This window comes from Amphiprion ocellaris, chromosome 9 (genome assembly GCF_022539595.1).
Source record: "Amphiprion ocellaris isolate individual 3 ecotype Okinawa chromosome 9, ASM2253959v1, whole genome shotgun sequence".
NCBI classification, from domain to species: Eukaryota; Metazoa; Chordata; class Actinopteri; family Pomacentridae; genus Amphiprion; species Amphiprion ocellaris.
Genome location: NC_072774.1, coordinates 9,421,694 through 9,443,500, shown reverse-complemented (window position 1 = coordinate 9,443,500; position 21,807 = coordinate 9,421,694). Strand labels below are relative to the sequence as shown.

At 39.0% G+C, this 21,807-nt stretch overlaps 2 protein-coding genes across 3 annotated transcripts in view; one reads left to right on the top strand and one right to left on the bottom strand.

The window, feature by feature from the left end:
* Nucleotides 1–3,624: 3,624 nt before the first annotated feature.
* LOC111567596 (glucocorticoid modulatory element-binding protein 1-like) overlaps nucleotides 3,625–21,807 on the bottom strand; it is a 20,292-nt gene continuing 2,109 nt past the window's right edge. The window contains exons 1-10 of one of the 2 annotated variants that reach the window (XM_023268824.3): nucleotides 20,524–21,690; nucleotides 16,046–16,187; nucleotides 15,658–15,716; nucleotides 14,516–14,637; nucleotides 14,235–14,338; nucleotides 13,557–13,741; nucleotides 11,961–12,107; nucleotides 7,334–7,471; nucleotides 6,989–7,105; nucleotides 3,625–6,904 (exon numbers count right to left, since the gene is read on the bottom strand). In XM_023268824.3, the coding sequence (XP_023124592.2) occupies nucleotides 6,357–6,904; nucleotides 6,989–7,105; nucleotides 7,334–7,471; nucleotides 11,961–12,107; nucleotides 13,557–13,741; nucleotides 14,235–14,338; nucleotides 14,516–14,637; nucleotides 15,658–15,716; nucleotides 16,046–16,170 (1,545 nt within the window). In that variant the 5' untranslated portion in view covers nucleotides 16,171–16,187; nucleotides 20,524–21,690 and the 3' untranslated portion in view covers nucleotides 3,625–6,356. Of the gene's footprint in view, nucleotides 6,905–6,988; nucleotides 7,106–7,333; nucleotides 7,472–11,960; nucleotides 12,108–13,556; nucleotides 13,742–14,234; nucleotides 14,339–14,515; nucleotides 14,638–15,657; nucleotides 15,717–16,045; nucleotides 16,188–20,523; nucleotides 21,691–21,807 lie in introns of those variants that run through there. The other variant, XM_035947510.2, reaches the window with a different exon arrangement.
* The window catches only part of si:dkey-34d22.1 (discoidin, CUB and LCCL domain-containing protein 1), a 14,434-nt gene continuing 13,888 nt past the window's right edge, over nucleotides 21,262–21,807 (top strand). The window contains exon 1 of the mRNA XM_023268821.3: nucleotides 21,262–21,419. Within this exon, the coding sequence (XP_023124589.2) occupies nucleotides 21,317–21,419 (103 nt within the window). The 5' untranslated portion in view covers nucleotides 21,262–21,316. The remainder of the gene's footprint in view (nucleotides 21,420–21,807) is intronic.

The window sequence follows — 21,807 nt, the reverse complement described above, 5'->3', positions numbered from 1 at the left end:
TTGGAATGATATAGAAGCTGCATTTTCAACAAGAAAAATGCAACAATTTTAAGTGGTATGAGTACTTCTGGAAATACTAATTTTAGTCTACTACACTTAAAAAAACACAATGTCTTCCCATCATTTGCAGCAGAAGAAACCTACAAATCAAATAAAAATCCCCTATATATCAAAACTTGCTATGGATATGAATCATTTTGGGTTTACCTCTCTGTTTGAGACTGGATTTTAAGTGGAACATCAGAATCAGGTTCACATTACAAGCAAAGATTTGGCTTTAGGCATGCATCTCTAAAGGCCAAACAATGGGATACATTCAGATCGTGAGACACTTGCACCCATTTAATTCTAATGAAAAGTCACCTGATCTTTACTGCCCAGCAGCTACCAACAGTGATTCCCCTGCATCCAGCGCCACAGGTACAGGAGTCTGACAACAGCACCTACAGGCTGACAAATACTCGTTATTTAAGCCTGCGGAGAAAACATAGTATACGTTAATTTCTGCATTAAACGTGCTGAATTATTATCATGTTAAAAATGTATCCGAGGTCTAATTAATCTATGCACGCCTAACCTGTACTGAAAAAAAAACATATTGTCTTTGTCCTGTTAGCTGTTGTTTTACATTCACACAGGACAGACAGGTAAGCAGGCCTGCAATCACACATTCAATGACAGGTGCAAAGCATATTTCTCCATAAATTAAATAGTCTGTCATGTTGTGTGCATTGAATTTGCATTTGATGAATTTACATTTTTCTCCTCTGCCCCACAGCTGTTCATGTTTGTCAGACACAACATCCGAAGAACCGGATAGCAGAAATCACTCTTGGACTTTTGTGTCAAAGTTAAATGTAAACACACAGCACTGATGTATTGACTACATAAGACTTGAAAAGCCACCGCCACATACTTTCCAGCTTGTCTGGCCTGTCGTCGTCTTGTAAAACGTGTAATAACATTAGAGTTGTGTATTTGATTATGAATCACTCAACACTCTCACCATGATGCAAGGTGTCTGCTGCTATTTGATTATAGCTTTGCGCGTGTTTTGATATTCACCTTTCAAGTACAAACATCTTGCACAAATGCTGATGTCGCAGCCACTCCTGCTTCGAAACACGCCGTGGTTGACACACTTAGCCGTGGCTCCAGGACTCCCAATTGGATCAAGATGCCATTATGCAGGCTATTCATCATTCATTTTGTTGTTTGCGTGCGAACATTAAAGCAGTGGATTAAATTAAAGGCAGCCAAATAGGCGCATCTAAGGCTTCCAACATGAGCGCACACTGCAGACTAATGTTGTTAGCCGCCGGATGACAGATGAACGATTCATTGCTCAGCAAATTACTTAATTTCACCAAAGGAGCACAACGTATGTCAAGCTAACACCTGCAATTACACCTGCTTGATGCATGGCAGACACTGCGTCCTGGTATTCAATGCCCAGAGTAGCAATTTGTTTAAACTAAGGGAGTATTTTGGCCACAGTCGGTTGTGATAGTTTCATTTGCAAGTAACCCTGATAGGATGTTGCAAAAATACTGTCCAAATACAACAACAGGACAGGTGCGCCATGGTGAAAGCCAGTTTTATCAGATGTTTTATAAGCTGCCACTCATAACCTCCTCGCAAACAACTACATCTGCACAGGCGGTGTTGTGCATGAATTTATAATAACATATCATCATAGTTCTGAGGGAAGTTGTCAAAAGCAAACCATCACTGTCTATCAGCCGGCCCCGGCATGCAGCAGCGGTGCTCAGAAAGTACACAAACTGGGAATCTCACAGGGAAGAAAACTGCTAGACTTTTATCTGTCGAGCTGAAACTTTAAAGCGCGGTCAAACACGTCGAGCAGTGGTATCACAAAAGACGTCCTCCACTGGCTATCAAATAGGAAATGATTGACATCGGTGATTGGAAGTCAAACGTAGTAGTAAGGTGACCCAACAGTGCTGCAGTTTTCTCCTCTGAGGGCTCATTTTTGGGGCTGCACTTCTGTTCTGTTAAGATAACTGAGGTAACAAGGACTGGAATGAGGATTGTAAGAAAGGTGATGAGAAGAATGAAACATCTTAGACTAAAACCATAAAGAAAATTCAAATAAAATCAGCCTACAGTGGGCCTTCCTCCTGTCTGTATTTTGATAAGTCAGGACGCTCTTGTGCAGTATCACCTAAATGTCAAATGATTCCCCCAAGTAGGAACCTAATGCAACAACACTCAGTACTGGGAATCAAATCTGCTTTTTTCACGATTTCATGTGTCCATCTTTATTTTTATTGACTACAGACTCCATCTTCCTTGACATGATACCAGATTTCTTGAGCGATGTTCTGCCATTCTTCAGACATTTTTCTCAGCTGCTCTTTGCTGGAGGCGTTGTGTTGGTCTAGGTTTCTCTTTGAAATACCCCAAAGGAGTTCTATTGGATTGAAGTCAGGAGACATACTTGGCCAGGTTGTATTTTTCTTTTTAGGAACTCTTTTGTGATTTTTGGCAGTGTGTTTTGGATGGTTATCACGCTGTAATATTCTTCTTCTGCCAAGTATCTGCAGACTGGGAGTCATCTTGTCAGCCAGTGTTGTGGTATATCCACAGGAATTCATATAAATGTCATCTCCTTAACACCCGTTGCACTCATGCACCTCAATATCACCACACTCCCACATCTGTGCTTCACTGCCAGGACTATGCATGCATTGTGGTTGTCCTGCACTGGTTCAAAAAAACTGATCTTGACCTAAACCAGACAAAAAAAAATGTGCTTCCAATATCCGTCACACTTCTTTTCATGTGTTTTCAAGCATTATCTTGCAGTTTTTTTTCCAAATAGCAATCAAGGATATTTTCTTTTCACACCATCCATAGAGACTGATGTCAGCAAGTGTCCCTCACACTGAAACTCCTATTTCCATTAATACACCTTGTACCAAGTCTAAAGCACTTGCCTATCTGTTCATCACAGTTAAATTTCCCTTATCTGTGGCATCATTATAGGAGGACGACCACTACGGCTATGATTAGTGGAGCTGTTGCCTGTTCTATACTAACTGGTCACTGCTGCAACTGCACTTCAACAGATTATTGCTTGGTCACTGATCTTCTTCTCTTCTTTTCCATCTTCGTGAAGTGTCACACTCAAACTTTTCACTTCCTCTGATAAATATTTGTCATGTGGAGCCATGATGCATGCATGAAATGCCGATTGACACAATCCATAGGTCCAAATCAGAGAAGGTTCTCGTGTTCACAGCTAATTTTTTATCAGTGTTCATGCAGTTGGGCTGGTTGTAAATCATGTGTACTCAGTTTTGTTTCAGTTGTCATGGGCTTTCTAATGTGTATGTTAGTGATCAGAGGTGTATTCACTTTTGCATTCAGTTTCTGTACGTTCAGCATAGTCTTTGAAAAAGTTTTTTTTTGGCTTTGTTTTTGTTTATCGGAGGAAATACTCTAGTGACAGGATTGTGAATCATTTGACATTTAAGCGATATTGCACGTACCACTGTTTACTGTACCAGTATTTTGCAACTCTCATCAACAACCTGAAATAAAAAAGAATCAATAAGTTGTAGAATGAAATTATCTACTGCACACAAGTTTAAACACTGCTTCTTTTAAAATGTCAAACATAACAGCTTTTATTTGAAATGTGTTCTTTATCGTATAAGGTCATTTTGGACCTTTAGTGCCCTTTATAAACCACACTTTTATGTGTATAACATATTGTTCCCCTTTATATTTGTTTCTATAGCAAAGGGAGGATAAGTAGATAAACAAGATTCTGTATTTGCGGCACACATTAGTACTCAGTACCCTGTATAAAGCAACAGCACGTCAACAGTCACAGTAATTACTTGAAATATAGTTTTCATTGAGAATAATGTATTCTTCGGGCAGTGAGTGTCTAGTGCATAGATCTTAGGCATCATTAGGTCTAAGGCCTAAATACAAGCCTGAGTGGAAAAAAATTCACAAAATCTAAATCTTGTCAAATTCAAAACACAAATTTAACTCACAAAACAAGTATCTTAAATTACAAATATTAGGAAAAAATATTCACGAATTCTTGAAAAAGTTGTCAGCTACTTGTAGGCAAAGGAAAATATTGTCATCAAATACTTTAAGATGGAATCAGATATTATAGCTACAGACTTCTTAATTCCTGGAATTTAAAAACACTTAAACAGAGTTGTGTCACAACTACGCGGGGTTCTAATACGATGTCCAAAAGACAAAAGAGAAAAGAGAACTCTGTAGGCTACATTTAATGGTTATTTTCAACTGAAATGCAAATTATTTTCTCGATTAACTGTTTTTGGGCTGCACAGTGGCTTGGTAGTTAGCACTTTCACCTTGCAGCTAGAAGACCCCCGGCTTTCCCGGGATCTTTCTGCATGGAGTTTGCATGTTCTCCCTGTGCATGCGTGGGTTTTCTCTGGGTTCTCCGGTTTCCTCCCACAGTTCAAAAACATGCTGAGGTTAATTGGTAACTCTAAACTGTTCGTAGGTGTGAATACGAGTGTGATTGTTTGTCTCTATATGTAGCCCTAAGTCAGCTGGGACATGCTCCAGCCCCCCGCAACCCTAATGAAGATTAAGCAGTATATAGATAATGGATGGATGGATTAAATATTTCTGGTCCATAAAATATCACAAAATAGAAAAAAAAATGCCTAGTGCAATTACCCAGAGCCCAAAGTGACTTTTCCATATTGTAAAATACTGTATATCGAGGTCAGTCTAAGAAAACAACCTATTCACAGTTGATAAGCTGGGACCAGGACTTTATGGCATTTTTGCTTAAAAATGACTTAAACAGTTAATCAGTGATTAAAAATAATTAGCGCAGTCTGACTTTCTGGCAGTCAGCGAATCAATCAACAAGACATTTCAGCTCTACTGTGTTTTGAGTTGGGAAAATGTTAGAAAAGCCTTGTTTAAAATGGTCTTTGTGTCATTTAAAACCTCAGTGCAAGAGCAAATCTGCACCTGCAACACCACTGCATGAACCACAACAACCACAACTCTACTAACCCCTGCATTACAGTATGCACCGATCAGCCACAACATTAAAGCTACCGATTATCATGTTACCGCTGCACCTCTTGAGGGATGGGATACAGGCAGCAAGGGAGTAGACCGTTCTGGAAGCTGACGTGGTGGAAGCAGGAAAAATAGAAAAAATGGGCAGCGTAAAGACAAGGGCCATTTTGTGGTGGTTAGATGACAGGGTTTCCAAACCGGCAAGTCTTGTGGGGTGTTCGCAGTATAAAGTGGTACCAAATGTGGTTCAATAAAGGACAAGCAGTGAACTGGTAAGAAAATCATGGGCACCCTGTGTGGTCCAGTGTCACAGAAGAGTTGCTGTAGCACCAGTTTCTGAAATCTTTCATGCTGGCTGAGATAGAAAGTGTGTTGCAGAGTGCTGTATATGGGGTTGCTGACCACTCTATCCACTGCTAAAGGAGCCTACAAAGGGCAACTGGATAACAAAGCAATGGAAGAAGGTGGTCTAATCTAAGGAATCACGTTTCAATCATGTGGACAGCCAGGTGCATCGTTTACCTGGGGAAAAGACGGCAACAAGATGAACTTAGTGAAGGATAAGATGGCAGAGACAGTGTGACGCTCTGGGAAACTTTGGATTCCTGACATTCACGTAGATGTTACTTTGACACTTACCAGCTAACCAAACATTGATGCAGACAATGAAGGCTAAGTTACTGCAACTGTTGCTGTTGATGCAGTCAGCAGATACACCTGCTAAACTTTAGACACTGACATACAATTGATGAGAGCATTATTAGGATCTGGCACTTTTCTCAACACTCTTTGTTGACTGGCCCAGTGTCCATTGTCCAGTTCAACAGAGCCAAGTGAATACAAGCTGCTAATCTACTTCTCTCAGCAGCATAATGCTCCTTGCCACATTCAAGAATGCTCTGAGGAACATGACAAAGAGCTCAAGTTGTTCACCAGATTTTAATCTGATTGAGCATCTGTTGGATGTAAAATAAAGTCTGATCCATGGAGGCCGCACTTCGCCTTCCCGGACTTTAAGGATCATATCTCGGTGCCTGATTCCACAGGACACCTTCAGATGTCTGTGGAGTTCATGCGTCACTGGGCTAGCATTGTTTTGGCTGCATAAGATGGTTGTACACCACGCTACGCAGGTGGTTTTAATGTTGCAGCTGATCGGTGTATATGAGAATACAAGAGAAAAGTATAGTTTGACAAAGTAATATTATTTTTTAATTGTTTCCCCACCGTGTGTCTCCTTTTAGTCTCAGGCACATTCTCTCAATTAGTCCCACTGAATCCCTCTGGGGTCGTCTGGCTCACTTACTTTTATGTTTCTTTGATGCCTTTCTTCCTATAATCACCTTTTCAATGTCATGCAAGCCTTCTGTCTCCTCTGCCGCCTCGTTTCTAATTCGCGATTCTTCCCGAAACTTCACAGTCTCTCTCTGTCCAGGCTCTTTGTGGATCCCTGAGGTGTCTTTCTTCTCGCTGCCCGTCTGTCCCAGCCGGTGAACCTTCTCCTGGTTTCCTGCCTCACTGATCTCGTACTCCCTCTCCAGCATGGCACAGTGGCCGTCCCTGTCCGTCCTGCCAGCTCCGGCTCCGGCTCCATGATGTTGGCCGGTGAGGGCAGGAAAGTGGGTAAATAGCTGAGGGTTTATTGTGAGCTGAGCGTAAGATGCAGCAGATAGGCCGGTAACAGAGAGAGGCTGGATCACTGAGCTTGTTTTGACGGAAGACAGCGAGTTCTGGCTGTTTGACTGGCTTTGACGTTGAGGTCGAAGGTGTTTTAATGATGACGTTTTGTAAATTGCGCTTTTATCGCAACTCTTCTTCCTCTGGTCCTCCAAGATCTCATCCAACACTACACAAAAACAAGATATGAGTCAATACAATCCACTGGGGCGTCACTGTGAAAGCTGTACGTTGACTTTGACAGCTTCCTCACCATAACTGCTGTTGTGGATTTTGTTCTCCTCATTCCGGCTTCGCCTCAGGTCCAGAGCTTGCTTCACTGAGTCTAAAAGCCCAAACATCTCACACAAGGAATTAAGGATGACGGCATCTTACAAAAGAAAACAATAAAAAGTCAGCTACAAGGTTTGAATGATTAATACTCATCTTTATTAATTCGTCTGCAACAAATTTGGCTGTTTTAGAAATCAATCTCCATGAACTTCAAACCAGATTTAACTGGTGGGGCCTTTAATGGAAATCATTTTTAAAATTGCATAACTTGATTGACAAAAGCCAATTTTTTCCAGTGATTAGACAGGTCCCAGTGGGAACATACCTGTTTCCTGCAGCTTGGCTCGCCCACTGCGAAGTTCCACTCCTTTAAAAGTGGTTAATAATTCAGTCTGGAGACTAGACAGGACTTCTCCCATCAGCCCAGAGTCCGCCACACCCTTCCACAGACTCAACACTCCATCTAGAGAAGGTCAACAGTTTGAACATTATTATAATATGTGGAGAATTCTGTGCATGAGTCTATTTTTCAGTGCATTAGAGACGTTAGAAATTGTAAAGCATCACAGAGAAATAAAAGAAAGTTTTTAAAGGCAACTTTATAGAGGTGGTGAGTGTGATTGTATGCATTCATGTGTGTGCAGTGCAGCTGGATGGTCGAAAAAACAAAAAGGCCAGACAGAATGGAGAGAAAGCCCTGCAAAATAAATAAGAAATGTGGGATAAATAAGAAGGGGTAGGGAGGCAGGGAAATGTCTGCGGGTAAGATTTGAAGAGAGCATTGAAAGAGTAATAAAGTGAAGAAGAGAAACAGAGGAGATGTCAAGGTTGGAGAAACAATGAGAAAAAAAGAGGATATAAGGAGATAAAAGAAATGGGAGAAGTGCTGCACTTGGAGAGAGGATGTTAAATGGGTGACAGGAGGGAAAGAGAAGGAAAATGGGTTAGAGAAGAGGTGCTCTAGGAAGAGAGAAAAGAGGGCAGATTCGAGGGAGAATGAAAAATTACTGTGGATCTACGAGCAAAACAGAAGTTGAGCGTATTAGAGTGAGAAAATGTCAGAGGTGCTCGATATCTAATCTTACAAGAAATGCATGCACATTTATGTTTGTTTAAATGTCTTTCTAGAGAAATGCAATATGCCTCATGAAAATATTCCAAATCCCATTTACAGCGATCTCAAACTGAATTAATTTATTCCTCCATGTCGGCAGTGTATACACTACTGGGAAGTGACGCATTTCTGTAGATGGAGGAGTACAGCTACAGCCTGAGTACGCTTCCTGAGAATTGTCAATTTGTTTTAAGCCCTATGACAAGCAATTCTGCATGTGCAGTGACGCATTGCAATTTGCCATTCGCAAGCTCCCCACCTCCCTGCAAGCTATTTTACCTACCATGGTCGACCTGGAACAATGCCTAATCAGGTCACCTTTAAAAGCCCTTAAATCAAGGCAAGAAAAAGCCACACTTAGAAATGTCAGATGCCGTCGGTGGTAATATAAAGGGACATGACTCTGTGGCTGCCTGTGGTCAGCAGCTTTTTGAGGACAGTCTGCAGGAAAAGGCAGAACATCGCACAACTGCAGATTCAGAGGCTCATTGGCTCGGTATATCAGAGAGGTCAAATAGTTGTGGCAGCAGGAGGCGTGACACGAGGGACTGAAGGACTGCAGGATAACTTGTGTAAATCCTTTGAAGGGCTTCAAATAAATGCACAGCCTCTTGGCGACTGAAGGTCAGTGGGCTGAACCTGTGTCTCCTCCTCTTATAACAACGTATCTTTTAAACTTATTAAGTCAGTACTTCGCCAATTTACCACCAGAGTGTTGCTCTTTGGCAGATGACAAAATGATTGATGAGAAAGGTAAATGAACCTTCCACAATGCCAGAGTTTATAGCGCATGCTAAAACATACAGCGGGCCAATATATAATTGAGGGATTTTTGAAATCCATGGGATATATCTTGTATACATTTTTATTAAAAATAAAAAAAACTAATGTTTCTATGTTCATTATGATCATGTCTTTACAAATTCCATAATTATATATTATGGAAACAATCACTTATTAATAAAAAAATAACTGGATATCACTGAAATGTCGAGTAAATAACCATCCGAATTTAAGAACAACCACCTTCTAATTAGCTAAACAATAATAAAATTAGCTATTTGAAAATTGTTTTGATTGTGTTCTTTTTATTAAGTTGAGATAATCATGACAGATATTTCTTTTTTTGGAATATATCAAATTTTATATAGAAAATAACAAATTGTGTCTGAGAAATCACTTTTAACTAAGTTCCCCATTACAAAAATACCTCTGAAGGAAGTGTGTTAATTCCAGATCACATGACCTGCTCCACATGATGTCATTTCCTCCTGAAGAAAAGACTGGCAAGACTCCAAGGCTTTCTGAGTTATTTAATATAAAGTAGTGTGTGAGTCAAGTGTGGATTTATCACATGTCAACAGGTTTACTACAATATCTTTATAAATAACTTTCCATTTCAACTTTACTCAGTTGTATATATAATATTCAGAATAATCTATATCTAAAAATACCATGTGGTGTTTGGTTAGAATAAAATAAATGTTGATATTAGGCCTGAAAACAGCAAAAATGTCAACTATGATACATAAAGTCTTGCAATTATATATTGACCTCAGTATACAACAAAAGGTAAAATTGTTTGTGTAAAAAGGTTAAATTCGTAACATCTTTCAATAATTGCACCACTTCCAAGTTGAACAGTAGGATATTTGCCGTTGTGTAAAATTAGAAACAGTTTTAAAAGTTGTTAAAAATAGAGGGCACAGAATAGGAATTGAATGCAACAAAAAGGTTCACCTTTCATCACTGTGATTCAAGTCTTTTTCCATACTTCATATGTCTGCTTCTTTTTGATGACAGATTTGAATCTGAGCATGAAGGATACAAATGTTGCACAAAATTTCTGGACAGATGTTCTGCCATTCTTGAGAGTCTTTTTTCAGCTGTTTTTGGCTGGAAGGGTTTTATTTGCTCTGCCTTTCTATTCAAAATACCCCAAAGGTAGATTCGCATCATACTTAGCCAGGTGATAGCTTTCACCTATTTACATGTGTGATTTTGGTAATGTGCTTTAGATCATTGTCATGCTGTAATATTCCTCTTCTGCCAAGTTTCTGCAGACTGAGAGTCATCGTGTCTGCCAGTATATGGGTATATCCACAGGCATTCACATTGCCATCTACAAATGTCATCTCCTCAATATCTTTTGCACTCATGCAGCTCTATATTATCACACACCCACCTCTGATCCTCACTGTCAGGACTATGCGTTCACTGTGGGTTTCCTGGTCAGGTTCTCACCAAACATGCTGGAGCTCATCTAAGCTCAACAAATTTATCTTGGTCTCATCTGATCTAAAAATGTGCTCCCAGTAATCTTCAGGCTTCTCTCAGTCAAGTTTAATCTTGCAGCTCTGTAGTGAGCAGCAAGCTACGGTGTTTTTCTTGGATGCTGATCGTAGAGGTTGATATCATAAACCATCCTTCACAGTCAGGCGTCACATAAACACATATTTTCATTGGTAACCCCTGTTTCAACTCTGTAGGCTATTTGTCTGATTTTCAGGGCTAGATCGTGCAAGAAGCACACTGTCAGTGGTGTCATTCTAGGAGGACAGCTACTGTAGCTCCGATTAGTGGTACTATCGCTTATTCTTTACCTCCTGATTACTGCTGCAGCTGTGCTTCAGCTGATTATTAGTTAATCATCTTGCTGTATCCTTTTCCATGTGTATAAAGCCTCACTGAGAGATTTTACAGGTCCACATGGAGCCATGATGCAGACATACAGGTAGACAGGTCCAGAACGGAGAAATTTCAGATGCTCACAGGTCATTTTATAATCACGTTAATACAATTATACTAATTGGGAATCACAATTGTACAAAATTTAGCTTCAGTGACTTAGAAATACTCATTATAAACTGAGTATCTACTTTGGGGCCTGTACTTTCAATTCTAATATATTTTTGATTGTTCATAAGAGTAACTACACTTGTCAATTAAAAAGTAATGCAGTTTTTGAGATATGGCATAGTTTTAAATTGTTTGACATCCACATGATATTGCTCTTTGTGTATTTAATTCTGTTATAGACTGCAGAATTTGATAGACATTTTGCAGGAAAACAGGTGCCCTAGACAAAACGGCAATGTAAGACAGGATTGCAAAGTTTCTCCATACTGTACACATGTGGTGTCTCACAGCTGAACAGTTTGTGTTGTGTAGTAAATTGTGCCGGTGGATGCCATCAGTTTTGCCACTTCCATAAGAAAGGCTGATTATGCATAAATTTTGCTGCAGGATGACAATTACTTGTGTACCACATTACGCAATGAATGCTAAAAAAGGCTGAAGTATAAAGAGGACTCAGGATTTAGCTTGTCCTTTAGGATGTCCTTTCACCAGAGGCATTTCTATGTGTTTAGCTCCATACACAAGCATCCCTATCCTGTTTAAGCTATTCAGCAGGCACCCATATTCTCATGCGTGTAGGTTTCATTTTAATATTAGGAGTCTGTCGTTCTCCCCTTAGGAAATTTTGTGCCTTTTCTGAATTAATTTATAATGAAATGCATTTATTTATGTAAAGAAAAACACAAAATTCAAGCACAAGGTGATAATTCAAAATATAATGAAATATATACGGATTTAATTACATTTTGCACAACAGATTCTTTGGTTGACTGAGCTCATAATTCATATTTTGGGAGTAAAAAAAAAAAAAAGACTAAGTACGCCCCTGCCTGAGGCATTGTTGTACTGATTAGTAACAATATAGAGGGTTTTGCTTCTTTCATGTTTGTGTTCAAAGCATTGAGGAGGATGTATCTATCCCCTGTTTCCCCTCAGAGATCAACACCTATGTATATACTGTATGTGCTTTTATATTTACCGGGCGTGTCAGCCCTCTTTCTCTTGGCAGAATGTCCATTGGCTGTTGTGGGCTTTAGAAGTCGCAGTGGACCTGCGCTCCACTCTGCTGTTGCACTTAACTTATCCTCCAAAGGCTCCTCTACATCTGCTGCATTGTGTGCATCTCCTGAAATGGGGACAAAACATACACATCCAATGAATACAAAAGAAAAAACATGCCATATTAGTACTGAATGTGAATGTGAGGGAATGCAGCTGAAAAGTGCTTCTCTCTAGATTTTATATTTTCTGTGCAGTGGTTGGGGCTTTATTAAAGTTACTTTCATTGGTTACAATTCTCATTTAAATGTTCAGTGCCTCGTTTTAAATCACTTCTTAAAATCCATTTTTAAAGATTTACCTTTTTGTGATCTATCTATCTATCTATGATCTATTCATGTATTTTATACTCTTGCGTCCTTTATTTATTTACTGTTATTATTACTAATACTATACTTACCTTTGTTTTTATGGTTTTACATTTTATTTCTTCTACTCTGCTCGTTCTTTTTCTTTAATTTGATATGGTATTTTTCGTGCTTTTGTTATTTTCAATGTATCCATTATTGTATTCATGTATTTTGTAAGTATTTTTACCGTTCTTCGCTATTTCTCCACTTCTCTGGTCTATTTTCCTTCTGTTGTTCAATGGTTTTCCTGAGTATGCTTTTTTTTTTAAATTCTGTCTGTAAAGCACTTTATGAAATCAATACCATCGCACTCCCATCTCTGTGCTTCAGACTGTCAGGACTATGCATTCGCTGTGGTTTTCCTGGTCAAGTTAACACCGAACATGCTGGAACTAATCAGAGTTGAACACATGTATCTTGGTCTCACCTGTTCAAAAAATGTTCTCCCAGTATTTGTCAGGCTTCTTTTCCATGCCTTTTAGTCAAGTTTAATCCTGCAGCTTTGTAGTGAACAGCAAGCAAGGGTGTTTTTCTTGGATGCTGACCGTAGAGGTTTTTGATATGAACTGTCCTTCACACTGAGCAGCCACAGAAACGTATAATATCGTTAATAACCCCTCTGTTGTGTCAGTTTTAGGAGGACGACCACTGCAGCTCTGATTAGTGGCACTACAGCTCATTCTGTTTCACTCTATTTTCCACTTTGGCTTCACTGGTCTACTTTCTTTTTCCTGTTGAACGGTCTTTGCTCCTTTTTCTGGCCTGTCTGTAAAGCACTTTGTAAATTCCATATCATCATACTCCCACCTTTGTGCTTCACTGTCAGGACCATGCATTCACTGTGGATTTAGTTTTTCTTCACTTTTGCTTCTTTGATCTTTTTTCTTTCTGTTGTTTAATGTCCTGCATTTGAATTCAGTCTTTAAACTGTGCTATATAAATAAAGTCATTACTATAATTATTATTTTATCTGTATTCATTACGTTCCTGAGACGGCTCAAACCATTGTAAGGAGTCACCTGTTTTATTATAGCAAATGAGTGACATCCAAATGACTTCTGAAGTTTTTCGCTTGTCTAATCTCACTGAAACAACAGCAGCCCAAGCATATGTGGGAGGCAGGGGGGGAAAAAAACAGCAAACTGTAAATGCCAACTGAAATCTACCTGTCAAGGGAGGCACCTGTCCTCCAACAGGGTCAAGAGCCAGACACGACAGGCTCGGCTGCACTGAGGTCCCTGGAGGAAGCCGTGTGCTGTTGATCAGCACATCAAATTTAGTGCTGCGGCAGGTGTTGCTGCATACAGTGTCGTGCTGGTAGAAATCTATCTGGCCAGAGTCCATCATTTTCCTGCATGGGGAGAAGCAGCAGAAAATATTTTTTGCCACGCAGCTATTGAGGGATATTAGGACTGAATTTCCTGAACACTGTGGATAGCTGGTTTGTTTGACACAAAGCCCATCGATCTGGCCTCTGGAGGAAGAAAGATGAAAAGAGCAGATACTGCCTAGTGGGATTTGCATACTTCCTCACAGTAACACCAGCAACAAGTGCAAACATGATAAAGAGGTGAGAAGTATCACTCAGCAGCAGCTTGCTTGCAGCTTTGCAGCATGCTATTTGATCCTGCTTTCATAATAATGCTGCTTACAGACTACCTCTGGAATGTACTGGCAGACACTGACAGACTACGCACAGTTGCAGATTATATAACAGAGTGGCATGTTATTTACTGAGGTGTTTTAAAGTCTGACACTTTAACCCCGATGTAAAAGAGTAAAGTCACCTTAACAGGCCTTTCAGATTTACAGTTAGCAGACAGAAACAAGTTTCCTAAGCCTACCTGAGCATAACCCCTCCCAGTCTGATGGCCCGTTTCCAGTCCTTCAGAGTGGCTTTTCCTGCCAAGTGCACAAACTGCTTCGGACTGATGAGCTGGTCATTGAACTGTGAAAAAAGAAGACAGCAGAATTTATGTTTATGAGGTCATATAAATGCAAAGAGAAAGCAATAAGGCAGAAGGGGCAGAGAAAATTGGAAGATGATCATGTATCTTGACTGAGAAAGGGACTTTACTGTAATAATACATCAATAATTCACTCCCCCTTTGACATATCAACTTACTTTGACACATCGGACATTGATTCCAGGGCACACAAACTTCTTGAAGAGCAGCACTGCTCTGCTGTCTCCACAAGTGATGGGGTAGCCATATTCAACCTCCTCTCCTTCCGCTTTGCTGTCATCTAAACAGCACAGAACAAAAGCATAACCCCTGCAGTGACACCACAGTGTGCAAAGACAAGAATGTCTTTCCAGGTGCTAATGAAAGCAAGAATCATGGGACAACAAAATGCATGACTGCACCCTAAATGGTCTCTATTCATAACTGTTAACCCTCTAAATCCAAAAAAAATCCACGGCCAGCTATGAATCGCATGCTATCATTTAAAAATCCCTCAAATTATGTCAGTTATCAGACCCAAAAATCTTCAGATTTTCAATTTTCCAATGGTCCTTAAATGGATTATGTGTGATATGTGGACCCATAGGAAAATTTAAGCTTTACATTGTTATATTTCATCAAAATCACTTGTTTTTAATATGCCTCACTTAGAAATTTATCAAAAATAAACAGATTCTTCTTACAAAATTCTGTAAAAATTTATTTTTTTGCACTCTTCAATTAATGTATAACTGTCAGATGACAAAAACTTAGGGACTTTTCGACTGAACTGAAGGCAGTGTTTACACAGAGCAGGTAGTAGACGTGTATGGAAACACATTGAAAGTCTAAGTAGTCACATAATTATAGTATAAAGAGACAGCTTTTTTTTCTCCAAGATTTGTAACACCATGAAAAAATGTTGTACATGTTGCTTCCATTCTTGCTATTCTTGTCAAATAAACAATAATATAAATTCAAAGTGTTTTTCTTTTTATGTTTTATGGCATTATAATTGTGTTATGCTGGATATAAGACATAGTTCAGCTCTCTTGTCATGGTTGTTCTGTTCCCAAAGAGGTGCAGGACTTTAAATTACACTGTATAGTGAGCCCACACTAAGTAAAATGAAAGTGAAAAATGCGGTCACAGTGAGTAAAAATGTGACAGGAGTAAAAAATGTCTAGAAACTGCTTGGGGTTCAGAGGTTTAAATAACAGCGCAGCTTCAAGTACACATAACACAAGTTGTTGGTTTTATATGTTGAACCTGTGTAGTTGTTAAATGGAACAGTGAGTGGAAATGTCACCGTGTCACTTACCATGATGAGCCTCTATGGCCAAGACTGTAGTTCCAGTGTCAGCAGTGTCATCATTTACCCTGCAGAGGGCGACAGATTCTCACTTATACACTGACAATCGTTCATAGCTGCTGGATGTGTACCCTTTATGACCGTTTTCCTCCACATTGCTTAATGTTACGTTCTTTGACATAAGCCTGCATTAAGCTAAATTTAAACCACACTAATGTAGACTGATGTCATATGATTTACCTGCTGTATGCTAGAAGAAAATGCAAGAAAGGGGGAAAATTACATTATCATGCAGGGAATCGATCTATACATATGTGTTTACATGTGACTCTTTTTTTGTGTCAAATAGCAAATACAAAACATCTGTTATGTGCTTTAATTATATAAGCCATGTTACCCGTGCAGGATGGGCTGCAGGTGCAGGATTACTTGAGTCTTATGGTTGTTGCCACTGTACTCCCCCTCCTCTTCCTTCACCACCATGAGTTCCCCTGAAGACACAGTGACCTCAGCATCCGCCATCACCCCTCCCTGCAGAGCTGCACGCAGAGAAGCCCGAGCACGCGTGTTTACATCCACATCACACACACGCACACGGTCATAGTATTTAATGCACACACAAGTCGATGAAAGCCTCCCCCAACTGTCTTTCCTGACATGCAACTGCCAGAAATGAGTCCATACTGAGCTTAAAATGACATAATCCTTGCAAGCTTCCTATGTTGCTCTTTAAGAATGCACAGAAATGTCCTACATGAGGATAAAAAAGATGACAGTTTTAGCTAAAACCTGCAATATAAAGGCTGAATTCTTAAAAAAATTAAACAAAAGGTGAAACACATAACAAGCACAGTGGCTTCAACAAGTGAAACTGTTCTGTCATTAATGTTTTTTACTCATTTAAAGTGGCATTTTCAACTCAAATCATATTAGTGCTCTTCTGTAAAACTGGGAAACAAATTCAATTTGTAGGAGTATTGTCACCAGTTTTATTAATCATATTCCAGTTGACATCAGTCTCCAAAAACTGTTGAAATCTTTGTGTCTGCTCTTATGTGAGGCAGATATGAAAGCTAATCAATTAGTTGCCAACTACGTAATAAATTGGCAACTATTTTGATAATCAATTAATTGGCTTGAGTCATTTTTTAAAGGGAATAAAAGGAAGATTTGACTGCAAAAAGAAACGCATTGTCAGCATATGGAATTATTTCAGGTACAGAAAGGACAATCAAAAAAAGGTATTTTGTCAGCAGTGTCTTCCAAATGTTGCCATTACACAACTAGTGTGTGTGTGACCATTTAAATCAGCAAGAGTTACTTAAGTCAATTTGGGTAAATTTCTGTATTTTTCCATATCACAGAAAAATTAAATAATGTCAGTTTTTTCCATATCATGTAGCCCTAGTTAGCATTAGCGCTACAACAATTAAGCAATTAATCAGTTGGTTTTCAACTAATAAATTAAGTGTGAATTATTTTGATGATGATTAATTGGTCTGAACATTTTTTTCAAGAACATTCTCCAATTCCAGCTTTGTAAATATGAGTATTTTTTGGTTTCTTTCTTCCTCTATGATATTAAACTGAATATCTTTAGGTTGTGGACATATGCTGCATTTTCTGAAAAGGTTACAGTAAAATTATTATTATCTTTATAGGCTCTATCATAGTTGTTGACAAACACACAGCACACATTTTAAATGGGTCAATTATGAATAAACTGTCTACTTGACGGTAATCGGTGGTCACTGGGAACAGGGTTTTAAAAAAGAAAAAGTCAATGCCCCCTGGGTGAACAGCTACAGAATAACAAATAATAATTTGTCACAGCAATTATTCTAGTTTAATTCAACTTGTACTGTCCTTTCAGTCTTATCTATGCAGCTGATTAGTATTTTATTAAACAAAAATGAGTATATTCTCTGATTCCAGCTTCTTAAATAAGAATATTTTCTGGTTTCTTTAATCTAGTATGACACTAAACTGAATAGGTCTGGGTTTTTCACAAAACAAGACATTCGAGAATGTCATCTTGAACTTAGGTGAAAAACTGATTTACATTTTTGACCATTTTCTGAGACCAAACAACAAATTCATTAGTCAAGAAAATGACTGGTAGAAAATAATAGTTTGTTGCCCTGGTATATTTGCAGTCTATGCTGCAATTTCGGAAAAGGTTACAGTTTAATTATTATTATTATTAATATTATTATTATTATTATTATTATTATTATTATTATTATTATTATTATTATTATTATTACGACAGACACTGAGTCAAATGTGAATAAACTGTCCATTTGCTTGTTAATGGTCACTGGGGATTGGGTTTAAACCAGGATAAGTAAATGTCTAATGAATAAGCAGCTACAGAATAACAAATAATAGTTTGTCACAGCAATTATTCTCATCTGAATCTGTTCTGTAACATTATTTTAGTCTCAAGCAAGCAGCAGATGAGTCTAAGTAAATCTGAGTCATTTTTAAGAAAAAAAAGTCTATATTAGGTGCTTCCAGATTTTTAAAAGTGAATATTTTCAGAGTAAACTTAATATATTTAGGCTGTGGACAAAACAAGACGCAACTAATCGAACAACCAAGAAAACGATGGACACATTAATCAGCAATAAAATTAATAGTTAGCCCTGGTATATTTATAAGTGGTCTATGCTGCAATTTTTATAAGGTTACAGAGAAATTATTATTAGAATTGGAACTGGGTCAAATGTGAAGAGTCTGTCCACTTGACTGGGTAAAAAAAAAAAAGGAAAAGTAAATGTCTTCTGGGTAAACAGCTACAGAACAATAAATATTAATTTGTCACAGTGATTATTGAAGTCTGTTTCTGTCTGTAACATTCTTTCAGTCTTAAACAAGCAGCAGATGAAGCTTTGAGTGTTTTCAAGAAGAAAAGTCAAAAATCTCTGCTTCCTGCTTCTTAAACTTAAACCTAATTCTTCTATGAAAGTAAACTGAATATCTTTGGGTTGTGGACATACATAAGACCCGATTAGTTGAGAAAATAATTATTAATTGCAGCCCTAAAATGTACGTAGGTGGTCTGTGCTGCAATTTCTGAAAAGATTATAGAGGAAATTAACAATATTATAATGAGCTCTAATATGAAAAGTCTGTCCACTTGAATGTTATCTGGAAACTGGGTAGAAGAGAAAAAAAGTTAAATTAAATGTCTCCTGGGTAAATGGCTACAGAACATCCATCCATCCATTATCTATACACCGCTTAATCCTCACTAGGGTCGCGGGGGGGGCTAGAGTCTATCCCAGCTGACTCAGGTGAACGCAGGGGACACCCTAGACAGGTCACCAGTCTGTCGCAGGGCTACATACAGAGACAAACAATCACTCTCACATTCACACCTACGGGCAATTTAGAATGATCAATTAACCTCAGCATATTTTTGGACTGTGGGAGGAAGCCGGAGTACCCGGAGAAAACCCACGCATGCACAGGGAGAACATGCAAACTCCATGCAGAAAGATCCCGGGAAAGCCGGGACGTGAACCAGGGATCTTCTCGCTGCAAGGCGAAAGTGCTAACCACTACGCCACTGTGCAGCCCGGCTACAGAACAATAAATAATAATTTGTCACAGTGATTATTCTAGTCTGATTCTGTCTGTAACATTCTTTCAGTCTGAAACAAGCAGCAGATGAAGCGTGAAGACAAAAATTTCTCCTTCCAGCATCTTAAAAGTGAGTATTTTTGGTATTTTAAAACTGAATATTTTTCATCAACTAATAAATTATTGATAGAAAATGATACACGGAATACTCAACAATGAAAATAATTGTTAATAACAGAAAAATAGGTTTAATTATAGTGAGCTCTGGGTCAAATGTGAGTCTGCCCACTTGACTGGGTGAAAAAAAGGAAAAGTAAATGTCGTCTGGGTAAACGGCTAAAGAACAATAAATAATAATTTGTAACAGAGATTATTCTAGTCTAATTCTGTCTGTAACATTCTTTCAGTCTGAAACAAGCAGCAGATGAAGCTTTAAGTCAAAAATTTCTCCTTCCACCATCTTAAAAGTTAACATTTTCTGTATTTTAAAACTCCTTTATGACAGTAAACTGAATGGGGTTTTTTTTGAGAAAATGATAGAATATTCAATAGTGAAAATAATTGCTAATAACAGTGAAATTAGTAGAATTAGAGTGATGTCTGGTCAAATGTGAGTCTGTTCACTTGACTGGGTAAAAAAAAAAAAGACACGTAAATGTCTTCTGGGTAAACAGCTACAGAACAGTAAACAAGACTCGATTAATCGAGAAAATATTCATTAATCGCAGCCCCAAAATGCACGTAGGTTGCCTATATGCTTCAATTTGTAATAAGGTTACAGTGACATTAATAATATTATAATGAGCTCTGGGTCAAATGTGAAAGGTCTGTCCACTTTACTGGGTTAAATAAGGAAATGTCGTGTGGGTACACAGCAATAGAACAATGAATAATAATTTGTCAGAGTAATTATGCATAATATTCTTTCAGTCTCACAGAAGCAGCAGATCAAGACTCATACAAATGAATCTACAAACCGTCTGTCTGGATATTCCACAGCAGAGAAACTAATCAGACAGTTTGATCATGCACCGATGAGCACAATAAAGTGATATAAAGTTACATTTAAGTAGCCCTTGCTGCATGTCCAACTCGCACACTTGCGTGCCGTCTCACCCTCCTTCACCCACTCAAACTGACGTCTGCTGGAGCGGCAGCACGCACACCCGGGACAACAACGGCACGGTACGGAACGGCAGCGCGCTCCGGTTCCGAAACCCCAAAAATCCCGTTCTCTGTCTGCAAACTTTACATACGATATTGCCACAGTTTTTTTTATTCACTCACCGTTTCACAGCAGCAGATATTTCATCCTCCGGTTTTGTCGGAGCGGCGGCCGAGCATGCGCCGTGCCGCCCCGCTGCCCTTCCTGCAGTGAAGGCAGCATTTGCCTGAGAAGCATCTGTCCCGCTGTCACGAGAAGCGGCCGGTTCGCACGCGATGTGTAAATCGGTCAAACTGCTCTTACGCGGCTCGGTGGCGAAGCCTCGCAAACATGTCTTCCCGCCTCACGGAGAAAAACAAGGAAAAACGCATTATTTCAAAATAACTATTCCATCATGATTGGTTTCAGCCTCACAGCGCATGTTATTTGCTGAAATGGTATTTACGTGGCTGTTTTGTGTTATTTTGTCATGCATCGAGGCTGTGCAACTGCTGTTTTTGTTGTTGCGTGTATTTCGCCAGAAGATGGCAGGGTTACTTTGAGGAAAAGCAATGAAAGACTCTCCATAAGCCGCACGCAAACAAGATACTTCCAATTAATGTTCTAAAAAAAACAACATTTTCAATTTTTGACACGTCAAACTTTTCAAATAATCCAAATGCAGCTCGGTTCAGTTTTGCAACCTTTCAAAATAAAAGTAAATATCGATTCCACCTCGGCGCTCACCTACAGATCATCCCGCCCCCCCTATATGGGAATGGAATGCGCGTCGCTCCTTGATTGACAGCCCGCAGAGCCAATCGGAAGTGGAGTTTACGCCTCGTGGCCAATAGTAAATATCCAGTACTTCTTGCTGGAACTTTTTTATTGAAGCCAGAACCTCGAGCCGTCGAGGCATGCACCTTACTTTAAATCATGCTCCCTACGAGCCCAAACATCGGGAATACCGTGAAGTCCGCCCTCGCCGGTTTGTGGATCACTTTTAACGTCTGTTCCGTAGGTGTTCACGGCCAGGAGGGTAAGAAAAACGCCCGTTTTGTTGACGCTTTAGATGAGATAAGGACCGATAAGGAGGCTTGATGTCAAACGTCTTGCTAGCTTACTGCTGTCCAGCTGCTACAACACATTAAGTACATGTTTTCTCACTGACATTAAGTTAAAAAGTACTCGCAAAAGACAAGCACTCGTGACTATCATTTTAAAAACATATTTGTTCTACTTAAAATGGTCATTATCATACAAACTTGCTAACTAACGGTTATTTTCATTGTCGATTAATCAAGTAGTTGTTGGCTTCTTTACAGTGTCAATTAGTGTTTCCCAAAGCCCAAGATGACAAGTCTTGCTCTGTCCTCAACTCAAAGATATAGTTTACTGACATAAAATAACCAGAAAATACTAACATT